Raw genomic sequence first — 25,621 nt, 5'->3', positions numbered from 1 at the left:
CATACTGAGTTTAGCGGCAGGTGAGTGTGATTTTTATCTACATGCGTCTCAAGGCGATAATACTTTTTATTTCCAGAGACAAGTTTTTGAAGTTTTGTGAATTCTCTATAATTCACAAAACTTAAAACACAGTGCTTGTCTGCATTCAGCATTCATAGCCGGAAACAGCGGTGTAAACCCCTTTAGCAATAAGATGTGACTGTTTTATTTCGTAAAATGCACAACACACGGAGCCAACGGCTTTACGTCCCATCCCATGGACGAAGCTGTACATGGTTAAATGCACTGTACACTAATGGTATAATATACTCAAACATTTATTAGAATAAATACTTACTTGGTAACGAGCGATGGGGAGCTATTGGTAGTATAAAACATTGTAAGAAACGGCTCCATCTGAAGTAACGCAGTTTTTGAGAAAGAAGTAATTTCTCACTAAAATGTTTGAATTGAATTCGAGACCTCAGCTGAGATTTCGAATTCAAGAATCTGACAGCACACACTTATTTTGTGCAACAAGGGCGTTTTCTCTTCCATTATTAGCTCGCAACTTCGACAACCAATTGAGGACTGGTCTTTGACCATTACCAAATATGTCTAAGGGAGTGTCTTAAAGTGTCTTGCCTAAGGACCCAGGTGTCAGACCGGGACTCGAACCCACACACTGCTGATCAGAAACACCAGAGCTTGAGTCCAGTGTATACCGCTCAGCCACGACACGCCACAAATGTGTTACTGTTAACACGACTGATTAACTTTTGCGAAAAACAAACAAACAAAAGTACTTTTCTTAAGGGTACAAGTTCTTGCAACCAGTTTCTTACAAACAACTTACGTCATTAAACTCCGGCGGTCCCCGAGATGCAAGATTACACCATCGTATCCACGTCAAGGTGTATGTTCTTCCTCTCTAATGAGATTGCCTCGAGCTGGTTTCCTGTGAACTGCCTCCCACTGCGTGTTTTGTCCCTGATACATCACCTGAGATAGAGCAGGACCACAATTAAGACTTGTTTTCTCTTGTATATTTGGATTGCGGTAACACCACCTGTGTATCTACTTGCCAGGTAGAGTTTGTTCTTAGAGAACTGTCTTGCTTTATTCTACTACCGCGGAGTAGATGTTCGGGGTTCGGGAGACTTCTCAGGTCTGAAAAGAACTGTCCTGCTTTGTAACTATTACCCGGGCGGATGGTATAGAAAAAAGCCGTATGGGACTACTAATTTAGCTTGATAATAATAACTTGGGGGCTAATCATCCTTACTCGCAGCTAAGAGCTGAATTGCGAAGGACGAGGCTACATTTACATAACTTCAATCTTCATTTACTTTAAATATTTGAAACTACTAATGAAATTTGAAACATTATGGTGTACAAATCCCGAATTGTGATTATGTCTGGCGCTCCAAAAAGCTAAATAGTATTGTTCACTCTGACGTGAGTTAGGGTTATTCATTTTCGCAAACAAATTGGTGCTCAAAACAAAACAGAATAAACCAACTTCACTGGTTGTTCTTTTTACACATGTTTCAAAAGTTTACTACTTTGTTTATAATAAGCATGAAAAGCTTGTTTTTGACATTTTCTTTTATATCCAAATCCATTAACGGATTTGGACTAAATCCTCTTTAATAAATATTGGTAATCCATAGAGTGCTGTATGATTTCGACCGGCCCAGAGGCGTAGCCTGGGCGCAAGGATCATGCATTATTCATTAGCTGACACGCTATCTTTTGATTTGTCAACGGGAAATTTTTTCTGGAGGGTGAGTTCGTTCTTTTAAACGCCAGAGAGGTTGCTTGGGTGTGTGCACGTAATGCGTTTGATCAAAAACACACAATCATGACCAGCATTCGGTTTAATAAAAGATTGTAGCTGCGTAGGCAAGTTGCATGTTTGAGTGTGAGGAAAGTTTATTGTTTCGTAAAAATGGCGTATCGTGAAGGAGATTTGGATACCCCCAAAACTGAGAATAATATATACAATTGGTCAACGGAAAGTAGGAATACAGTTACAGTTACAGTTAGTTACAGTTAGTTACAGTTATAATAACAGTTATTATAATCAACTCAAATCAACCCATCTCAACCCATATCAACCCATATCAACTCAAATCAACCCATATCAACCCATATCAACTCAAATCAACCCATATCAACCCATATCAACTCAAATCAACCCATATCACACCTGAACTTCTGGAATCCTCCTGGTGGTTACCAAACCGAGGCAGGAAGAAAATGAGCTACCCAGACACCATCACCAGAGACACAAATCTCAATCTAAACGAGACTCAACAACTCATGAGGGATAAAACAACCTGGCACCATTTCATCAAAGCTGCTTCCAAGGATGAAGGATGATGATGAGTATATTTTCAACTCTGATCTAACTGTTCCATGGGTAATTTTTAGGCATCTGAAAGTCCACAAATGTGTGCAGCAAGATTGTTTTTCTTTCATTATTCTCATACAACTTCGATTACCAATTAAATCCAAGTTTCCACAGATTTGTTGTTTTATGCATTGTTGGGATACACGTGAGAATACTGGTCTTTGACAATTATCAAAGGTGACTGGTGTCTTTAATCGCCTCAATATGTGTGAGCTTAAAGGAACACGAGTTGGTCTATAAAAAGCAATTGTAACCGTTTGTTATAAAATGCATATAGTTAGAAAGATGTTGTAAAAGTAGAATTCAATGATCAACACAAATTTGCCTTGAAATTGCGTGGTTTTCCTTTTACTTTGCGAACTAACACGGTCGGCCATTTATAATCACCCCAGCAACCGTTCTCACTATCCCAATTTAGTAACTCCCGGGAGTACTATTTCAAAAGGAATACGCATGGTCGTCTCACGGAAAAAGGTTTTACCCCGGGGTTAAAACTCCCTTAACCCTACCCCTGAGCAGGGTTAATTATTTCCTGTGAATAAGTTAATTCCCGGGAAATTCGCGGGAGTTTTTTTTGTAGTGTGAAAAGATCGACCAAAAGTTCCGGCGAAGTTCCCGGGAAATATACATAGTATTACACACAGCAGGTAGTCTTAACCTATCCCCACCCCTTCCACGGCACAATGCACCCTTGTTACATACAGTTGACGTCACCAAATTACGGGTCTAATTGGAGCATGTGCATATACGGTAACTGAGCTCGACTGAGTGCAGTATAAAACCCAGTGCGCTAAACACAGTCTATCCACAAAGAGCATCCCATGACAACCTAGCAGCAATCACCGATACGTACTACTACGCAGCTGATGGTATCTGTACATGCATAGACTCGACTCCAACTCGCCGAAGGTTCATGAAATGGCCAACTCATCCGAGGAGGAATTCGAGGCAAATGCCCCGTCATCAGAGCAACCAGAGAGCTCGGTCGGGTATGAGGTGCCTTTGCTCTTAGTGGTGAGCATTGTAGGTTTATTTGGCAACCTGATGACATGGTTGGTTTATTGTCGACGTAAATACAGGCGCTCTAATGCGGTTATCTACATACTGAGTTTAGCGGCAGGTGAGTGTGATTTTTATCTACATGCGTCTCAAGGCGATAATACTTTTTATTTCCAGAGACAAGTTTTTGAAGTTTTGTGAATTCTCTATAATTCACAAAACTTAAAACACGGTGCTTGTCTGCATTCAGCATTCATAGCCGGAAACAGCGGTGTAAACCCCTTTAGCAATAAGATGTGACTGTTTTATTTCGTAAAATGCACAACACACGGAGCCAACGGCTTTACGTCCCATCCCATGGACGAAGCTGTACATGGTTAAAGGCACTGTACACTAATGGTATAATATACTCAAACATTTATTAGAATAAATACTTACTTGGTAACGAGCGATGGGAGCTATTGGTAGTATAAAACATTGTAAAAAACGGCTCCATCTGAAGTAACGCAGTTTTTGAGAAAGAAGTAATTTCTCACTAAAATGTTTGAATTGAATTCGAGACCTCAGCTGAGATTTCGAATTCGAGAATCTGACAGCACACACTTATTTTGTGCAACAAGGGCGTTTTCACTTCCATTATTAGCTCGCAACTTCGACAACCAATTGAGGACTGGTCTTTGACCATTACCAAATATGTCTGAGGGGGTGTCTTAAAGTGTCTTGCCTAAGGACCCAGGTGTCAGACCGGGACTCGAACCCACACACTGCTGATCAGAAACACCAGAGCTTGAGTCCAGTGTATACCGCTCAGCCACGACACGCCACAAATGTGTTACTGTTAACACGACTGATTAACTTTTGCGAAAAACAAACAAACAAAAGTACTTTTCTTAAGGGTACAAGTTCTTGCAACCAGTTTCTTACAAACAACTTACGTCATTAAACTCTGGCGGTCCCCGAGATGCAAGATTACACCATCGTATCCACGTCAAGGTGTATGTTCTTCCTCTCTAATGAGATTGCCTCGAGCTGGTTTCCTGTGAACTGCCTCCCACTGCGTGTTTTGTCCCTGATACATCACCTGTGATAGAGCAGGACCACAATTAAGACTTGTTTTCTCTTGTATATTTGGATTGCGGTAACACCACCTGTGTATCTACTTGCCAGGTAGAGTTTGTTCTTAGAGAACTGTCTTGCTTTATTCTACTACCGCGGAGTAGATGTTCGGGGTTCGGGAGACTTCTCAGGTCTGAATAGAACTGTCCTGCTTTTTAACCAATACCCGGGCGGATGGTATAGAAAAAAAGCCGTATATGGGACTACTAATTTAGCTTTATAATAATAACTTGGGGCTAATCATCCTTACTCGCAGCTAAAAGCTGAATTGCGAAGGACGCGGCTACATTTACAAAACATAAATCTTCATTTACTTTAAATATTTGAAACTACTAATGAAATTATGAAACATTATGTCGTACAAATTCCAAATTGTGATTATGTCTGGCGCTCCAAAAAGCTAAATAATATTGTTCACTCTGACGTGAGTTAGGGTTATTCATTTTCGCAAACAAATTGGTGCTCAAAATAAAACAGAATAAACCAACTTCACTGGTTGTTCTTTTTACACATGTTTCAAAAGTTTACTACTTTGTTTATAAAGCATGAAAAGCTTGTTTTTGACATTTTCTTTTACATCCAAATCCATTAACGGATTTGGACTAAATCCTCTTTAATAAATATTGGTAATCCATAGAGTGCTGTATGATTTCGACCGGCCCAAAGGCGTAGCCTGGGCGCAAGGATCATGCATTATTCATTAGCTGACACGCTATCCTTTGATTTGTCAACGGGAATTTTTTTCTGGAGGGTGAGTTCGTTCTTTTAAACGCCAGAGAGGTTGCTTGGGTGTGTGCACGTAATGCGTTTGATCAAAAACACACAATCATGACTAGCATTCGGTTTACTAAAAGATTGAAGCTGCGTAGGCAAGTTGCATGTTTGAGTGTGAGGAAAGTTTATTGTTTCGTAAAAATGGCGTATCGTGAAGGAGATTTGGATACCCCAAAAACTGAGAATAACATAAACAACGGAAAGTAGGAATTCGTTCACACTAACTGAAGATGCACTTGGAAGCAGCCTTTTTTGTCCACGCCCAATGGGCGAGGCTGATTGCTTATTAACCCCCACTGTTGCATGTCAAATTGGTGAAAGGGGGCACCAAGAAAGTGTGAAATCACAAGGGCTCGTAAATATGCATGATTTCAGAGAGGATTATTCCATCTTGAATGTCAAACTACGTGATAACGGAAGCAATAACAGAGTCAATAATTCGTTGATTAAAGTTTAATCCATTGAAGTGGAGCACATGTGGGGCTCCTGGATAGTGCGAAGATTATATTTTTATTCAGTTCTTTTGTTGCCACAAATGGCAAAACGAAAAAATCAGGCAATATGATACTAACCTAGAAACGGCTGATCTGAAATTTGTATTACGTTTTCTTAGTCTATCGTAAATTTTAAAATGGTTTGGGGGGTTGAAAAAAAAATTGACTAGAGTGGGATTCGAACCAACGACCTCCGGATTAAAGGAACACGTTACCTTGGATCGGACGAGTTGGTCTATAAAAAGCGTTTGTAACCGTTTGTTATCAAATGCGTATGGTTGGAAAGATGTTATAAAAGTAGAATACAATTATCCACACAAGTTTGCCTCAAAATTGCGTGGTTTTCATTTTACTGTGCGAACTAACACGGTCGGCCATTCATGGGAGTCAAAATCTTGACTTCCATAAATGGCCGACCGTGTTAGTCGACGAGGTTAAAAGGAAAACCGTGCAATTTCGAGGCATGTTTGTGTATTCTACTTTTACAACATCTTTCTTCTACACATATGCATTTTATAACAAACGGTTACAAACGCTTTTCAAAGACCAACTCGTCCGATCTAAGGCAACGTGTTCCTTTAACCATAAAACAAGCTCAAACAGTGAATTTATTTAAGACAAAGTTAAAAACACATTTATTTTTGCAATAGCCTTCAGTACTTCTTTCTGTATCAACTAAATTTTGCTTTTGTATTTACTTCACACCTCTATTAACAGTTGCTCCTCTTGTGTTTTCATCTCTAAGCGTATAATAGGGACTTCTCTGTAATTGTGATATGCGCTTTACAAAAATGGTTCTTATTATTATTATTATTATTGTTATTGTTATTGTTATTGTTATTGTTATTGTTATTGTTATTGTTATTGTTATTGTTATTGTTATTGTTATTGTTATTGTTATTGTTATTGTTATTGTTATTGTTATTGTTATTGTTATTGTTATTGTTATTGTTATTGTTATTGGTATTGGTATTGGTATTGGTATTGGTATTGGTATTGTTATTGTTATTGTTATTGTTATTGTTATTGTTATTGTTATTGTTATTGTTATTGTTATTGTTAGTGTTATGTTATTGTTATTGTTATTGTTATTGTTATTGTTATTGTTATTGTTATGTTATTGTTATTGTTATTGTTATTGTTATTGTTATTGTTATTGTTATTGTTATTGTTATTGTTATTGTTATTGTTATTGTTATTGTTATTGTTATTGTTATTGTTATTGTTATTGTTATTGTTATTGTTATTGTTATTGTTATTGTTATTGTTATTGTTATTGTTATTGTTATTGTTATTGTTATTGTTATTGTTATTGTTATTGTTATTGTTATTGTTATTGTTATTGTTATTGTTATTGTTATTGTTATTGTTATTGTTATTGTTATTGTTATTGTTATTGTTATTGTTATTGTTATTGTTATTGTTATTGTTATTGTTATTGTTATTGTTATTGTTATTGTTATTGTTATTGTTATTGTTATTGTTATTGTTATTGTTATTGTTATTGTTATTGTTATTGTTATTGTTATTGTTATTGTTATTGTTATTGTTATTGTTATTGTTATTGTTATTGTTATTGTTATTGTTATTGTTATTGTTATTGTTATTGTTATTGTTATTGTTATTGTTATTGTTATTGTTATTGTTATTGTTATTGTTATTGTTATTGTTATTGTTATTGTTATTGTTATTGTTATTGTTATTGTTATTGTTATTGTTATTGTTATTGTTATTGTTATTGTTATTGTTATTGTTATTGTTATTGTTATTGTTATTGTTATTGTTATTGTTATTATTATTGTTATTATTGTTGTTATTGTTATTAATCTTAGTCCAGATGAAACAAGGAAAGTAGTGCTAGCACTTAAAGATTAACTAGTAACATAAAGAGTTGCTATGTCAAATGATTCCACACAGGTTTGTTTCGAAATTGCTTGGTTTTCCTTTTACTGTGCGAACTAACACGGTCGGCCATTTATGGGAGTCAAAAATTTGACTCCCATAAATGGCCGACCGTGTTAGTCGACGAGGTAAAAGGAAAACCGTGCAATTTCGAGGCATGTTTGTGTGGATCATTGTATTCTACTTTTACAACATCTTTCTACCCATATGTATTTTATATAAAAAAAACGGTTTCAAACGCTTTTCATAGACCAACTCGACCGATCCAAGGCAACGTGTTCCTTTAACTCGCGAAGTTCCTCTCGGGAACATAGAGAGAACAAGTGAACTCGGAATTACAAGAGTAGGGAGTGCTTCTATTAAATTATCTGAACACGCAAGAAAATCGCGCTTTTCAAAAGTAGCTTATACAAATTATGAATCCGCTCTCTCCCACAAGATGGTAGGGGGAATTTGTACAGTTGGTAACCACTCTTAAAATTGAAGTCAATAAAAACCACAACAGCTTTCGATAGTATAAAGCAGTTTGAGAAACAATTCACTTCGGAGTAATGCATTGACTAAAAAGATATCATTTTTTATGCCAAAAAATTGAACCTGAGAAGTATTAATGTAGTAACGTTTCTCATAATGTGCATTCATATGGGAGTATTCTTCATGCACTCCGGATTATCGTCGATATCTTAAAAAGAAACTACACCTTTTGAGTTGAAATTTTCACAGGTTAGTTTTATTGTAGTGTATCTACAATGTGAAATTAAAACAATCGGTCGGTAACAGAAACCAATGCCTAAAGTCAGTTCAGGTATTCTGAACAATACAACTTGAATAAAAAAATTGACCCAGCCTGCCAACTAAAATGTTTCGCCACAAAACAAACTTGGGATAAAGCGCTTCAAAAAGCAAAATATCAGCAATATAAAACATTGATTTTATGTTATTTACATTTTTGGTTCGGGGTGGGATGGGGGTTTCACAAGTAACCACTGGCCAAAATTCCTATGCCCCAAAACAGGGCTCGAGCCATTGGAGCATCCGACCAGCCGTCGATTTCACAAAAAGTCTTCCTAACTAAGAATTAATCTTATGACTTAGGACGAGTACCAACTCTTCACGGTAGCATGCAGACCTTAAGATTAATCCTAAGTTAGGACGAGTTACTCGTCTTAACTCGAGATAAGACGAGTTCTAACTCTTTGTGAAATCGACGGCTGGTTGTATAGCAAAAGGAGCGCAGGTACATTTTTCTCCCCAAAAAAGTTCCAATGAGCCACTAACAAAAAATTGCCGATTCATACTGAATGATGAAAACGGTAGGAAATCTTTCACAAAAAACTAATTTTGACTGTGCCGTCACAGACAAAACGTAATTGTCTCGTTATGGGGGGCCGAAACATCCAATTTGTATCAGAAATTAATAATATATTCTGAAATTACTATAATTACTTCCATTATTACAAATTGTATCGAGCAAAAACATCATTGGACTGTGTCGTCACGGACAAAAAACTTAACTCTCTCATCATTAGAGGGGCTGGAACATTCAATTTGTATCAGAGAGTAATAATATTTCTGAAATTACTATGCTTACTTCCTTCCATTATTCAAAATTGTAAAAAGCAAAATTCATCTTCTTACTAAGCAATCAGCTGCTTTCTGAATTCATAGTTGTGCAACCAGCACGCACTTAATTACTTTTTAGTAATAATACCAGGGTAATAATGAAGGAATTGTAGTTCTCACTCGGGAGCTGCCGGACACGACCTTAACAAAACACAAACTCCTTGAGGAAAAAACGGCAAATTATCGATGGAGGGGAATGTTTTTCAGAGCGCAGCACCGAGGCTTTGGAACTCCCTATTCCTGAAACTGTGAAACTTTCAAACTCACTTGGCAAATTCAAGACCAGTTTAAAAACTCATCTACATATAGAAACATTTTTTTTTTTTACTCAAACTTCTAATATTATATGTGATGCTACTTACATTTGCTTGAGCGCCACTTGTGGCGGATACCGGCGCTTTAAAAGTTTACACTATTAATTATTAGTTCATCTTATCACAGCTTGCAAAAGAAAGATTTTATTTTCCTTTAGGTCGGTAACTCCTTTAGTCGGGCTACATGCCTGATGAAGCCTTTCCCATGTTCAAATTGCAGGTGAATTATAACCTTTTTCTCTAGAAAAAAAGAACACTTCAAAGGGTTTCATTTCTAACAATGTTTTCCCGCTCCCCAATGCTCTTTACCATGTCAGTTATTTCTCGTCATGAAATTGTAGAGTAATTACCAAAAGTATACCCTGCTCTCAATGGCAATGGATACTGTTGTAACTCAAAATAATAGTTAGGATAAAAACTTACTTAGTAACGAGAAATGGAGAGCCGTTGATTGTATAAAACATTGTGAGAAACGGCTCTCTCTGAAGTAACATGAGAGAGAGGTAATTTCCCACTCAAATAATAAAATACTTCAGGCCTTAAGGCTTTTATTGGGCATCCGAAAGCACACACATTTTTTCCAACCATGGTGGTTTTTTGTTCACTATTCTCTCACAACTTCGATGACCAATTGAGTCAACTTATGTTCACAGATTTGTTATTAATGCATATCTTGGGATACACCAAAGAGAGACTACTGGTTTCGACAGTTGCCAGAGGTGTCCGGTACCTTTAAGGACACAAGAGTCAAGACTGGGTCTGAAACCCATCATCATAAATTGTGTATGATTGATCAGAAACACGTACCGGAGTTTGGGGTCGAGTGCGCCTGACCGCTCGGCCACGACACGCCGAGTAAGATCGTTTGCCATATTATTTTCTAGATGCGTAACCAACAGAGACTTCGCATAATTTGTTCTTCCTCTAAGTGACTGCATCCCGGGGGGATTTTTGCTTGGCTAGATGGATACCATCCAAACTGTCTTTAAGTTTCATCCAATGCTGTATGTGGGCTCTTTGAACGTCAGACCATTCACATTTGCTTTAAATTAGACAGGGGTTAACCAATCCATCAGTATAGAGGGTGAACAAACCTTGGTTGCCCGTGTGTGTAAGATACCAATATCTCCATGCGTTGGCTGCCGGTGAATAATTTTAACCTTTTTTTATAAGTGTCTTGTTTTATACTTTGGAAACAACATCTGCTGTTTGATTTATCCCTTTCCCGTTTTGGCTCTCAAGTCCGGACGTTGGCATGGAAACATGAGGCTGAACAAAGATGAGGCTTGTTTCACTATTTACTCGTGACTTTTTGTTGTCTTTAAAATATCAATTATATCCAGGATCTTTACAACTTGCACAAGTGAAACTAAGGCGTAAATACAAGGTTCCCCCTGCCCAAAACAGAAGAAGACAACTGTTTAATAACAGATTCGTTACGACAGTAATGTGCGATGTTTGTTTTTTTTTTTTTTTTTGTGAAATACTGGTTGAAAGAGAGGCACACCAAAACGGAAGCCCCTCCCCCCCCCCCCGAAACAGAAGAGTACAACTATGTAGCAGTACTGCTGAACAATAACATTCCTGTTATGACAGTTCTTTTGCTAATATATACTTTTCATTTTTGTTTTTGAAATACTGGTTGAAAGAGAGGCACACCAAAACGGATAATGCCTTGAGCAGAGTCCACGTCATAGCATTTTGTCTGAATTTCTCTTCTTTGTTCATGAGAGTTCCTCCATCGTGAAGTGATAGTTTTGTTATTTATGTTTCTTTGGGAATTATTGTTCCATAGAAATCTGATGTTCTTTCATCCACTTTATCCATTTGTGTTTTGTGTTGTTCTTAGAAGCCAGTTCATCTGAAGAGCTTTTGCTCTATAGAGAAGACAAATCGTGAGAGATACTTAAACTTTGCATGGTAGGGGTATAGTTTGGAGAGGTTTGCGGTAGCACCATGTGTTGGTTTTATAAAGAACCGGTGGTTGGCAACTCAAGTTTGGATCTGATTTTGTCTCTGATTGTCTTAAGGAAAAGTCTTTAGTTAGGCCTACACACTGAACAGTTTTAATATTCAGGGCACTGGACACATTTGGTAATTGTCAAAGACCAGTCTTCTCACTTGGTGTCTCTCAAATTTGTACTCAATATTGGTCGTGAAGTTGGAAGAGAATAATGGAAGAGAATAACCTCAGCTGAGGTCTCGAATTCAAATCAAATATTTTAGTAAACTACTTCGTTCTCCAAAACTATGTTACTGCCATTTCTTAAAATGGTTTATATATCAAAAGCTTCCCATTGCTAGTAAGTTTGTATGCTATTCATTATTTTGAGTAATTGTCATTAGTATCCAATGCCTTTGATACTCACCCATCAAAAACGCTTTATCTTCATAACACATAGTACAGAGGACTTTCGAGCTCACACTCAAAACACAAAACAGACTCATTTGATCTCATTATGCCCAGCAAAGTGACCTTCATTTTTAAAGGCACTGGACGCATTTGGGAATTATCAAAAAAAAACAGTATTCTCAATTGGTGTATCCCGACATACATTAATGTGGTCACTCAAGTGGACATCAAAGTTGCTAGACAATAATGGGGGGAAAAAACACCCTTGTTGCACAAATTTATCCCCCACAAAAGGGTTCAGGCTTGAAATCTTGTCTTTTAATAATAAGTAAAAAATAGTTACCTCTTTCTCAAAAACTACGTTACTTCAGACATGGAGGAAGGAAGGGAAGGAGCTCGAACGAATTGACTTCAAAAGTCGAACCCGTGGTACCGCATCGTTTAACGACACCTCGTAATCACCCACGTACCTCACACAAACAATGGACGACCTGGCGTTTTTGTGAATTTGCGCGTGCGCACTTGGTTATTCGCCAAACTATGGCGTCGTATGTCGTATGGATATAACAGAGGAAAAACTACTTTTTTGAGACGCGATAACATTTTTGGACGCTACTGTACACCTTATAGTCTGGCAGCTTATGACCATATTTGAGATGGATGTGGACGTTCCGGACAAAAGCACCAAATTTTGTCCACGTGTTCCTTAATACCTAAGCTTTGCATTTTTGATAGGAACCACCTCACCAAGACGTATTATGGCGGCCATCTTGGATTTCCAAAATGGCCGCCATTTAAAAACCTGTTTTTGCCAATATCTCACCTCCCGAGTCACCTAGGATCGAATTATGGTGTCTAGATATACATTTTCATGGTCAAGGAATACATCTTCACCACTTAGAAAAGCAGCAGTGCTTTATTTCCTTTGTATGGCGGCCATCTTGGATTTTTAAGATGGTCACCATATGAAAAACCCATATTTGCCGGTATCTCGCCTCCAAAGTCACATAGAATCACAAATAGTGTGTCCAAATATATATTACCATGGTCAATGGATCCAACTGTACCACTCAGAAGAGCAGCAGTGCCTTCTTTCTTTTACATAGCGGCCATCTTGGGTTTTCAAGATGGCCGCCATATGAAGAAAACACATATTTTATCAATAACTCACCTTCAAAATCACCTATAACCACTATTATGGTGACCAAATATACATTTTCATGGTCAAGGAATCTAACTGTACCACTCAGAGCAGCAGTGCCTTCTTTGTTTTGGATGGCGGCCATCTTGGGTTTTCAAGATTAACGTCATGTGAAGAAAACCCATATTTGTTTTCAATATCGCACCTAAATTACTTATAATCACAATTACAATTATGGTGACCAAATAATGTACATTTTCATGGTCAAGGAATCCAACTGTACCATTTAGAAGAGCAGTGCTTTCTTTCTTTTATGTAGTGGCCATCTTGGGCTTTCAAGATGGCCGTCATAAGAAGACAAAAACGTATTTGCCAATATATCACCTTTAAGTCACTTAGAGTCACAATAATGGCTTCTTATATATATTGTTATGGTCAAGGAGTGCAACTGTACCACTTGGAGAAGCAGGCCATCGATCACTTTCGATCTTGCTGCCAAGTATAAACCCATTCAATATCTCACCTCCTTCGTTCGTTGATCTGGATCACAAATTTGCTATTTGACAACTTGGGTCATACCCCACCTAGTACAACTGCAAAAGGTTAAATTTCATAGCACACTGGAATCTGCATGTTTCAAATTACTTGAGAGAACAGCAAAATGAAATGAAACTGGCTGTGTCTTAAACGAAAAATCACCAGTTGTCAGACAACTCTACCCTTGTGCCAGCTGTGGCTGTTAAAGACACTGGACACCATTGGTAATTGTCAAAGACCAGTATTCTCTCTTCCCAGCAACCATGTATGGCTGGCCCAGATCTGGTCCAGACGTGGCAGGTGATTTGATGGCATTGTCTTGGCCAGATAATAGTAAATCTGGGCCAGGTCTGACCACACAAGGTTGGATGATGTTAGAACTTGGCCAGGTTTGGCCTCGGCAGGTTAGATGATGTCTGATCTGGGCCAGGTCTGGCCACATCAGGTCAGATGATGTCTGATTTTGGCAAGGTCTGGCAACATAGGTTAGATGATGCTAGATCTGGGCTAAGTCTGGCCACACCAGGTATGATGTTAGATCTGAGCTAGGTCTGGCAACACAAGGTGAGATGTTGTTAGATCTGAGCCAGGTCTGGCTACACCAGGTGAGCATCTAGTGCGCATTCTTGATTGGCTGTCGAGAGTCCATGCCTCGGCTCCTTACAGAAGTACAGACTCAACTGTGGCAACTGTTGATGTCACCGTTGAGACCTCACTCGCCTCATGCCATGAAGTGCCTTCCATGCCAAGACTCTCCTCACTCTTAAACTACTTATTGTACAGTATGATACGTCTAGTGACCTTAAACATGTAAATGAAACAAAAGAGGGGTTGAGCCAGAAGAGAGGCAATGGAGATCCCCAAATTGTAAGTTGTTGCAGCATGCAATACGAGTTGCCTAAAAGATTGGAGTGACAGCAGAGTGAAAAAGTGAAAAAAAAACCACACATTCCAGTGACTAAGGATGGACTCTCGTTCGAAATATTGGCTGGAGTTCTTCAAGGCGACACGCTGGCTCCATTTTTATTTATCATTGCACTTGACTATGCCCTGAGACGAGCCCTCAAAGAACACGAGGATCTAGGCTTCACCATCACCCCAACAAAGTTTAGAAGAATCGGCCCAGTGGCCCTCTCCGACCTAGACTTCGCAGATGATATAGCCCTACTGTCTGACAACATCATAGAGGCGCAAGAGCTACTCAGCAGAGTTGAGTCGGAGTGTGAGAAGGTTGGTCTCCATCTCAATGCCAAGAAGACGGAGTATATGGTATACAACATTGGGGATCATGCTCCGCTAAAAGACCTTAGGAGGTTCATCACTAAAGGAGGTGGACGACTTCAAGTACCTCGGCTCCACGATGCAGAGCACAGAGAAAGACATCAAAGTCCATAAGGCGCTTGCATGGAAAGTCCTCCATGACATGAAGAAGATCTGGACATCTCAGCTCCCAAATGGTTTAAAGCTGAGATTCTTTCATGCGGTAATAGAAACCATCCTGCTGTATGTGTGTGAGTCTTGGACTCTCCACAATGCGATGGCCAAATGTATCAGTGGTTGCTACACCAGAATGCTACACCAGGATGCTACGGATGGCACAGAATGTCTCCTGGAGGGATCACATCACCAACCTGGAGCTAGTCACTGTCTACGGCACCCAGAGCTACCAGCCAATAAAGTCATCGTGTGGGAGCCCACTCACGGCAGGTGCGGCCCCAGAAGACCCACCAAGACTATGCTAAAGACCCTGCTTGAAAACGCAGGAGTAATCAACAAGGAGGAGCTAATCAGCTGTATGCAGGATAGAGTTGTGTGGCGTGTCAGACATAGAGCCCGACTCAAACATGCTGCAACGCGACAACTTGGGTCGACTGAGTGAGTGAGTGAGTGAGTGAGTGAGTGAGTCTCGATGATGACAGCCAATTATTGGTTCACGTGTGGACTTTTTTACCTGGTGCTTTCAAGGCCTTCATTAAACCTTAAAACTCCCAGATGGCCACCATAAAAAAGAAAACGTTTATGCTGTTCTATTTGTATGCGTTGGCCATGCATATGTATTTGACGTGACTTACAAGGTTACATGTAAGATCTTGAAAACCCAAGATGGCCACTATATAAAACAAAGAAGGTACTGCTGCTCTTCTGAGTGGTACATTTAGATTCATTGACCATGATAATGTATATTTGGTCACCATAATAGTGGTTATAGGTGATTTAGAAGGTGAGATATTGATAAAATATGTGTTTTCTTCATATGGCGGCCATCTTGAAAACCCAAGATGGCCGCTATATAAAAGAAAGAAGGCACTGCTGCTCTTCTGAGTGGTACACTTGGATCCATTGACCATGGAAATATATATTTGGACACACTATTTGTGATTCTATGTAACTTTGGAGGCGAGATACCGGCAAATATGGCTTTTTCATATGGTGACCATCTTAAAAATCCAAGATGGCCGCCATAGTAAGGAAATAAAGCACTGTTGCTTTACTAAGTGGTGAAGATGTATTCCTTGACCATGGAAATGTATATCTAGATACCATAATTGTAATCCTATGTGACTCAGGAGGTGAGATACTGGCAAAAACAGGTTTTTAAATGGCGGCCATCTTGGAAATCCAAGATGGCCGCCATATAACGTCTTGGTGAGGTGGTTCCTATCAAAAATGCAAAGTTTAGGTAATAAGGAACACGTGGACAAAATTTGGTGCTTTTGTCCGGAACGTCCACATCCATTCGCTAAGCTGCCTGACTATTATAGCGATTAACACAATTGAATACCAACCACCCTCGTGTGCCTATACCCAAATGTTTTAGCAGCGGGTACTGCAAACGATTTAATAGATGTTAAATTTGCATCGGGGATAAAGAATATTAATTTTTTGTTTGCAGTACTCGCTGCTAAAACATAGGATTCGAACTGCCTCTAGCTACCGGGCAATCTCGGTGGTCTAGTTGGTATGACACTGCTCTAGAATTGCAAAGGTCGTGGGTTCGAATCCCACCCGAGTAAAATGCCTGTGATTTTTTTTCACAGGACTCGGGAAAGTACTGAGTATACAGTGCTACACACATCGGTGTATATGGGTAAAAAACCAAGAATTATATATAGTTATGTTAAACCCTAAATCTATCGCAAAGCAAAGGAAATTCATTTAAGGAATTCAGTCTGTCCAACAATTGAAAGCTTGAAAACAGTCAAGGTTATTTTCTCTAGAACGTGGATTTTGTTTCTTCTCCAAATGGAGTGTGCGGTTGTTTCAACGAGTCTTTCAAATTATTGAATAGAGAAGAAACAAAATTATAGTTTGAACCAGAAACCATTGTTGGACAATAATGTCAAGATCTATAATTTTTTAAGATCATCACAAAACTCTGATAATGGCCGTGGTTATCTATAGGCACAAAACGTAATGGCACTAAAGCGTGAGAAATTTAAGGAAATCCTAAAAGGGTGAGGGGTTATAACTAAATTACATGCGTATTCATTTCAAATCACTTCACAATAAATTTGATTCATTGGGAAAACTTCACAAAATAATGTGGTAGGCCTATGGGGAAACAAAGAAGAGGATGTCACTGCTTAGACTTGTGGACAATTTGTTTATGGTCCAACGCGGTGAGATAGCCGAGTTGCAGCTGTACTCTCCGCGCGAACTGCTGGTTGACCGACAGCCCAGAGCACTTTGGTTAAAGGAACGAGGTACCAATATTTGAGTACAGGAACGTTTAGTGGATAACCTGACAAAATCATATGTGGATGTCTGCCGGGGACCCCCGCTGCATGTGGCGCATGGACAGCCAACAAAGAGGCAAAATAATGGGCTGAATCAAACATTTTAGGTACCACATGAAACCAAGTGGAAATGGGCTTTACCATGATACTGAGTAAACAAAATCAACTGAAAGACAAATTTTCTGCTGCATTAGGCCTGCCAGACACCCCCTCCCCCAAATATTTAGTGTACAAACCTATGGGTTGAAATTGACAAGTTGTCCAATTACCTCAGATTTACATGAAACTTTGTCTAACTGTTCCACTAAGGCTAAAATGAACACAAACCAAAAGTTAAATCCATACTCCATGTCGTTTCCGAGCAGCCTCTTAAAATATGCTAAAATCTCCCCCTTTTGGAGCTCCGCCCCGGCCGACACCGCGCGTCGTGGTGGTATTCTTTCAAACGTTACGAGCCCGCAATTTAATAACGACACCAGCTGTGTGGCTGAAAGGTATAAACTATTTAAGTTGTGGCCATTGATTCATAATTTGGCTGCATTGGGCCTACCAGACACCCCCAACCCCGGGGTTAAACATCGGAGGAACGACCTAAAACCAAGTTGAAATTACCAATTGGCCTAATGCACTATTCTTAACACAAGACAATATCAGGCGCCGGACAAATACTTTGCTTAATTGGGCGCGGCAGACACCTCCCTTCCCCGGGTTAAGCATCAAAGGAACCACCTGAAACCAAGTTGAAATGACCAATAACACTATTCTTTGACCAGTATCAATCACCAGACGCAAGTTTTGTTGCATTGGGCCCGGCAGACCCCTCCCTTCCCCCGGGTTAAACACCAGAGGAACCCCCTGAAACCAAGTTGAAATTACCAATAACAATATTCTTAAACCCAGGGGGTGGGGGTGTCTGGCGTGCCCAATGCACCAATTTTTTGTCTGGCGTATTATGATACTTGTATTAAGAATTGTGTAAATTGGTCTTTTCAACTTGGTTTCAGGTGGTTTCTCTGATGTTTAACCCGAGGGCCGTGGGGGACTGGTCTACCGGACCCAATGCAGCAAAACTTGTGTCTATCTAGCGGCCGGCTGATCTGGTATAAAGAATAGTGTATAATAGGCATATTGGCCATTTTAACTTGGTTTTAGGTCGTTCCTAGGAAGTTTAACCACGGGGTTGGGGAGGTGTCTGCCGGGCCCAGTGCAGCAAAACTTTCGTCTGGTGATTGATACTGGTGTATTAAGAATATTGTTATTGGTCATTTCAACTTAATTTCAGGTAGTTCCTTTGATGTTTAACCCGGGGAGGAGGGGAGGTGTCGGCCGGGCCCAATGCAGCAAAACTTTCGTCTGGTGATTCATACTGGTATTAAGAATATTCTTATTTGTAATTTTTTTCCAACTTGGTTTCAGGTAGTTCCTCTGATGTTTAACCCGGGGAGGGTAGGTGTCTGTCGGGCCGCGCCCAATGCAGCAAAACATTGTCTAGCGGCTGATATTGTCTTCTGTTAAAAATAGGTAATTGGTAATTGGTAAATAGGTAATTGCTATTGGTAATTTCAACTTGGTTTTAGGTCGTTCCTCCAAAGTTTTACCCCGGGGGTGAGGGTGTATGTCAGGCCCAGTGCAGCCAAATTATGAATCAATGGCCACAACTTAAATAGCATATACCTTTCAGCCACACAGCTGATGTCGTTATTAAATTACGGGCTCTTAACGTTTGAAAAGAATACCACCACGACGCGCGGTGTCGTTCGGGGGCGGAGCGCCAAAAGGGGGAGATTTTAGCATATTTTAAAAGGCTGTATCTCGGAAACGATATGGAGTATTGATTTAACTTTTGGTTTGTGTTCATTTTATCCATAGTGGAACAGTTAGACAAAGTTTCATGTAAATCTGAGATAATTTGACAACTGGTTAATTTCAACCCATAGGTTTGTACACTAAATATTTAGGGGAGGGGGTGTCTGGCAGGCCTAATGCAGCAGAAAATTTGTCTGGCGGTTGATATTTTTTACTAAGCATGATGTTATTGACCATTTCCACTTGGTTTCATGTGGTACCTACAATGTTTGATTGAGCCCATTATTTTGCCTCTTTGCTGGGGGTCCATGCGCCACATGCAGCAGGGGGTCCCTGGCAGACATCCATATCTGACTATGTCAGGTTATCCACTAAATGTTCCTGTACTCAAATATTGGTACCTCGTTCCTTTAACCGAAGTGCTCTGGGCTGCCGCTCTATACTGCGCGCTGCCCGACTTCTACTGTAGAAGTCGCCAAGAGCAGTGACAACTCGACTATCTCACCGCGTGGGACCATTAACGACTTGTCCACAAGTCTAGTCACTGCTGGGTCCATTAAGAAGCAACGTACAGGGCACTTCAGTCTGGCCCGCAGTGTGGCATGAGTTTCAACTCCCCAAAAGAACGGGTTGTGTAGATATTTCGTCTGATATCGCCCTCTTTTGACTTAAAGGAACACGTTGCCTTGGATCGGTCGAGCTGGTCTTTGAAAAGCGTTTTGTGACCGTTTGTTATAGAATGCATATGGTTAGAAAGATGATGTAAAAGTAGAATACAATGATCTACACAAATATGCCTCGAAATTGCGTGGTTTTTTTTTTACCTCGTCCAATAACACGGTCGGCCATTAATGGGGGTAAACATTTTGACTCCCATAAATGGCCGACGGTGATAGTCCGCGACGTAAAAAGAAAACCGTGCAATTTCGAGTGATACTTGTGTGGATCATTATATTCTACTTTTAAAACATCTTTCTAACCATATACATTTCATAACAAACGGTTTCAAACGCTTTTTATAGACCAACTCGTCCGATCCAAGGCAACGTGTTCCTTTAACTTCCTTAAATATGTTCTAAGGCACCATCTGATACGTGCAGTGACATGAGGTTTCCATGGAGTGCCTTCGTTTAGCTTCTCGTGGTGACGGCATGCATCTCAGGTCACCCTCAAGTGACCCACTCCACAAGCAGGGCACTGGGGGCTGACCTGGGTGAGCCCCATCAAAGCTATTCGAACGTACCGGGGCAGACCGGGGTCGACCCAGGGAAGCTAAACGAACGCACCCAATACGCCTCTCTTAATATTTATGCATGACGTCATAATTCTTACCCAAAATGAGGCTATGGGCGCACGTCCCCCATCACTTGCAGTGGCTGCGCCAATCGCCTCGTTTTGAGTTAGCATTGTGACGTACCTCATGCATAAATATTAAGAGAGGCGTATGATGCCCAAACTAACTGCTTTCACGTCATCAAAAATGTTTGACTGCGTATCCCTATGTGAAATGAATGTAGGTCAAAGGTGAATATACACGCCGGTTAATAGGCATTTCTCTGGCGTTATTCACGAGCCTCGAAGTATGACGTAAGATGTTCAGGCTAATTCGCTCGTAGAATGGGTCCCTGTCTGTACCCACAAGGATAAAGACAGGGACCTACTACTCAGATCCAGTGAAAAATACCACATGCATGTTACTCGTCAGGTGGGATTCGAACCCACGACCCTTTGCAATTCTAGAGCAATGTCTTACCAACTAGACTACCGAGGTTGCCCGGTAGCTATAGAGGCAGTTCGACGGATCCTTATTTTGGCAGCGGGTACCGCAACGATGTAAGATATGTTAAATTTGCATCGGGGGTAAAGAACATAAAGATTGTTTTCTTCTTCTTTTCCTACTAGGTGATTTACTGGCTCTGGTTGTTGTTATTTTCCACATCACTGAGTTTTTCCCACCGACTTGGCCCGTTCTCTGGGCCTTCGACTGGCAGTGTTCAGTCCATCGGTTCTTCCGGTTTGTTGGGTTCAACAACACGGTCCTGACCATGACGGCCATCGCAGTGGACCGGTTCTACGCCGTGAAACACCCGGTGACGTTCCGGACCCGATTCACGGCAAAGCGGACTAAAGTGATCGTGGGTGCTCTATGGGTTGTCTCAAACCTTGCTGCAATACCAACTGCATTTATGTTCCAGGTAGGCATAATGTTATACCCAACATCACTTTCTACAGTACTGTATCTCCTGTTTGGACACTTTCGGTAAACAGTATTGTCCAAGGTTCACATTTCGTGTATCACAACTTATATATAAAATAATAACCCTGTGAAAATTTAGGCTCAATCGGTCATCGGAGTCGGGAGAAAATAACGGGAAAACCCACCCTTGTTTCCCCACGTTTCGCCGTGTCATGACATGTATTTAAAATAAATCCGTAATTCTCGCTATCGAGAATTGATATTGTTTTAATGTTTTCTCAAAAAGTAAAGCGTTTCATGCAATAATATTTCAAGATAAGTCTTTCACCATTACCTTCTGTAAACCCTGTAAATTATTTGCAAATCTGTGAACTTTTTTTTTTCTGTACCGAAAGTGTATATGGCTTTAAAGGCAGTGGACACTATTGGTAATTACTCAAAATAATTATCAGCATAAAACCTGATAGTATAAAACATTGTGAGAAACAGCTCCCTCTGAAGTAGAGTAGTTTTCGAGAAAGAAGTAATTTTCCACGAATTTGATTTTGAGACCTCAGATTTAGAACTTGAGGTCTCGAAATCAACCATCTAAACGCACACAACTTCGTGTGACAAGGGTTTTTTTCTTCTTTTATTATTACTCCAACTGTGAGGGCTAGTCTTTGACAATTACTATTAGTGTCCACTGCCTTTAACAGAATGTCAATGTAAACAAAAGTGGTGCATCGAGGAAACTCATACTGATAGCTTAGATGAATCTCGTACTTAATCATGGGCCTCTTTAACTGTCTTTGTTAAAAACTAAAGAGTTTAGTGCTTTGATTTTCGTATTCATAAACGTTGTACGTTACCGTACGTTATTTGTCATGTAACCGTGATTTGGTCGCACCATGGTTGCACTAAATGTTTGTCTGTCCATAGGTTAGGGAACGAAAGCATCTCACTTAACCGTGTACCCAAATGTTGTCATTACATTTCCGCTTATTATTGGAGGGGAAAAAATGCACTATACATTATTAGTGCCCTGCGTGGGAGCCGATTTCACAATAAGCCTAAAGCTAAATTGTGTATTAATCATAATAATTGCTGGAGAAAGTGCGATGCCACTATACAAATCACTACGGTTACGGACAGCTAGAAGTAATGGTCATTTGTAACGCGCCATATCTGTCAAATGGCACTCATGGCGCAAGTTATGAGGAAACTCATCATTTTAAGAAAAATCTTAGTGCTTGTGGTGTTTAGGCCTAACCACTGAGACACTAGACAGACTGATTTGTTTATTATCGTTGGTCAGACCTCTTGGATTGGACTAGAAACTAAGCAACGATAATCAATAGAGGGCAGTATAACAACTCTACAGTGCTTTGTGAAATCGTCTTGAGATGAATCTTAGTGCTTTGTGAAATCGAGCTGAAACTGTACTGTCTCAGCTCCCTCAGTGCGGATGTACGGTCTGGCTGCCGTGGAGCCCCGAACGGCTTTTTCAAACGCAATATCAATCTCTACTCTCCTATTTATTTATACCCCCTGGGTAGAAGCAAGAGAAGCAATTGTCGCGATCGGGACTCGAACCCACACCCCGATGACTTAATCACCATTACGTGCTCGATCGCTCTTGACACACCATGCACATTTCTCATTCCAAGCAAAGCTGACGCCTTTCCACCAAAAGAACATTTTATTTGAATAATAATAAAAGCAACTCAATTAATGTGTTCACAGAGAAAACCCTTCTCCAAAATAATGTCGGCCTAATTACTCTTTAGACTAAACGAAATATTTGGGTCATTTTGTCGCGTGCTGAATGTGATGAATGAAGAATCCGTGGGTGCAGCCATTTTGTCGTCTGCTTTTCACATAGACATATGGAATACAACAGCAAAGACCAAGTTTCTAAAGTTCTGTGAAATTTTGGTTTTAGTTATTTTGTGTATAATTCACAGTGTTCTTACTTCTGTTGTTCCAGAGTAAATATGGTGGTGTTGGCAAAGCTGTGACATATCCAGGAAAGATTAATTTCGCCTGCAAACTTGTGACACCTTTCGGCTCGTGGTTCAAAGACTTCAAAGCAATTTATTTGAACATCGTCTTGTTCTACCTTCCGGTGATTGTGACAGCCGCCCTCTACGTCCTGATCGTCCTACACGTGTGGAAGAACAACAAGTTTATCCGTTCCCGATTGGGTCGTGTCCCGCATAGGAACTCGCACTGGAAAACCGCCAAGACGCTTCTGACGGTTTTCCTCGTGTACGTGTCCTGTTACATTCTCCTGATCACGTACAATCTCTTGGCAAGATACGCTCCCAAAGTACTCCCGCCGGATGTGAAAAATGTAGGTCTTCTACTGCCGTACGTCAACAGTTGTATGAATCCAATAGTATATTCCTTCACTAACCCCAGTTTTCGCGATGCTTGCAGGACTATCCTCCACTGCAAGTCATCGGAGCCTCTGACATTGACAATGGCAGAGACAGCAGTGAAGGAGACCGAAGGGAATAGCTCTGAAGACCCAGTGAAATACATCAATGGCGGCTTACCACACGTACCACCTCCAGCAGTTCCTGTTATTCAAACAGACTTTATCTTGTGCGAGAAGACAGGGGATGAAAGAAAAGAGTTCGGTTTATCCCCGCATGCGCACTCCTTCATCTAAAAATATCAATACCATGGCAAAAGCTCTGGGCCCAATTTCATAGAGCTGCTAAGCACAACAATTTGCTTAGCGTGAAAAAAATGTCCTTGATAAAAACAAGATTACCAACCAAATTTCCATACGTTGCATATTGCTTGTTACTGGTATTCAGGTGTTGTTTGCTCGTCCTGAAAATCATGTGGAAATTTGGTTGGTAATCCTGTTTTTATCAAGGCAGAAATTTCATGCTAAGCAAATTTTTGTGCTTAGCAGCTCTATGAAATTGGGCCCTGATGTAGACACACCCAAGCCCAACTTCATAGAGCTGCTAATTATGGAATCGTAAAAGCCACGCCCACTTTTGATAGGGGCGATAGGAAAACTGAAGATATGCCGTGTGAAGATAACCATCTTGATTTCAGGTTTGTTTTTATGTAAAACAAAATAAGACCTGAATGTTAGATGGGCAAGCGAACTGGAATTAACACTTGAACTAGGTTGACAATCAGCAACGCTGAATGATGGTGTTTCACAAGAGGGCGCTATCAGAAGTAATTTAGTACGCTCGCCGTATGATGGACAAAATCATCGGGGACAGAATCTTCTGCCGTACCATAACCCTCCGTGGATCGGGATTAGTCCACGAATTGCTGGTGGGTTCACTACAGCAGGCCACAGTCCATAGAACTCGACATGTGCATGTATGTGGCCAAGACAAAGCATGCACATCACATAATAAACACGCATCCAAGAAAACAACAGTGACTTTGGCACTCATTTGACTGTCGTGTAATCATTAAAGGGACACACCGGCTCACCGTTTACGCAATTTAGGGGTGTAGAATCATAAATAATGTTTTTATAGATGGTTGCTGACCAATTCGGCCGGTGTGTCCCTTTAAAGGTGCACTGTGTATTGTACATACTATTAACAAACAATTTCACAAACAAGAACATATGTATTTAAATATTTTGTTGCTAATCATATTAAATCACTTATCGTGCCATCAGTTCCGTTCTTCAAAACTGTATCTATTTATAGACGACACAAAGATTATATTTTAACAAATAAAGTAAAGTAAATAAAATACTTATTTATTATAGGTGCACAACCTAAGAGGCTATTAATATAATGTATAGGACTTTGCACGCAGATACACTTTTGTTATGTGTTTTTGATTGTCCATGGAGTGATATTAGTTGAAAACATTCGCCTATTGTTGCCGAGTCATTTTTTTTTTTTTTTTTCGAGCATTGGCGAATCCTTGTTTGGGGGTGAGGTGATAATCTAAAAAAGCTCAAAAGTTCCGCTATTATCGTTGCAACAACTTCCGATTCACAGCCATTTTGTGCCCATAAAAAGCGCATTGCTAAAAAAGGGTTCGAGACTGAAGTGTCGTGGCCGAGCGGCGAATCTTAGGCCGTGTCCGAAACGGCGACTTCGGCTACAGCTACGGCTAGATCGCGTGTGTCTGCTATTCTTCAACACTGGTAGACGCGCTGATCTAGACGTAGCTGTAGCCGAAGTCGTCGTTTCGGACACGGCCTAACTTAGAGTTAATCACTCAGTGTGCGCTTTTTTTTTTGCATCAATGTCA

The 25,621-nt window shown here is 40.1% G+C and overlaps 1 protein-coding gene across 1 annotated transcript; it reads left to right on the top strand.

Annotated features, from left to right (window-relative positions):
* Positions 1-3,274: 3,274 nt before the first annotated feature.
* Positions 3,275-24,044, top strand: LOC139950998 (allatostatin-A receptor-like). Its single transcript, XM_071949822.1, has 3 exons — positions 3,275-3,515; positions 21,094-21,386; positions 23,358-24,044. Exons 1-3 carry the CDS (start codon positions 3,275-3,277, stop codon positions 24,042-24,044), a joined length of 1,221 nt encoding a protein of 406 aa, XP_071805923.1.
* Positions 24,045-25,621: the final 1,577 nt, after the last annotated feature.

This window comes from Asterias amurensis, chromosome 18, assembly GCF_032118995.1.
Source record: "Asterias amurensis chromosome 18, ASM3211899v1".
NCBI classification, from domain to species: Eukaryota; Metazoa; Echinodermata; class Asteroidea; order Forcipulatida; family Asteriidae; genus Asterias; species Asterias amurensis.
Note: the sequence above shows the minus strand (reverse complement) of the source record. Positions and strands in the feature narration are given on the sequence as shown.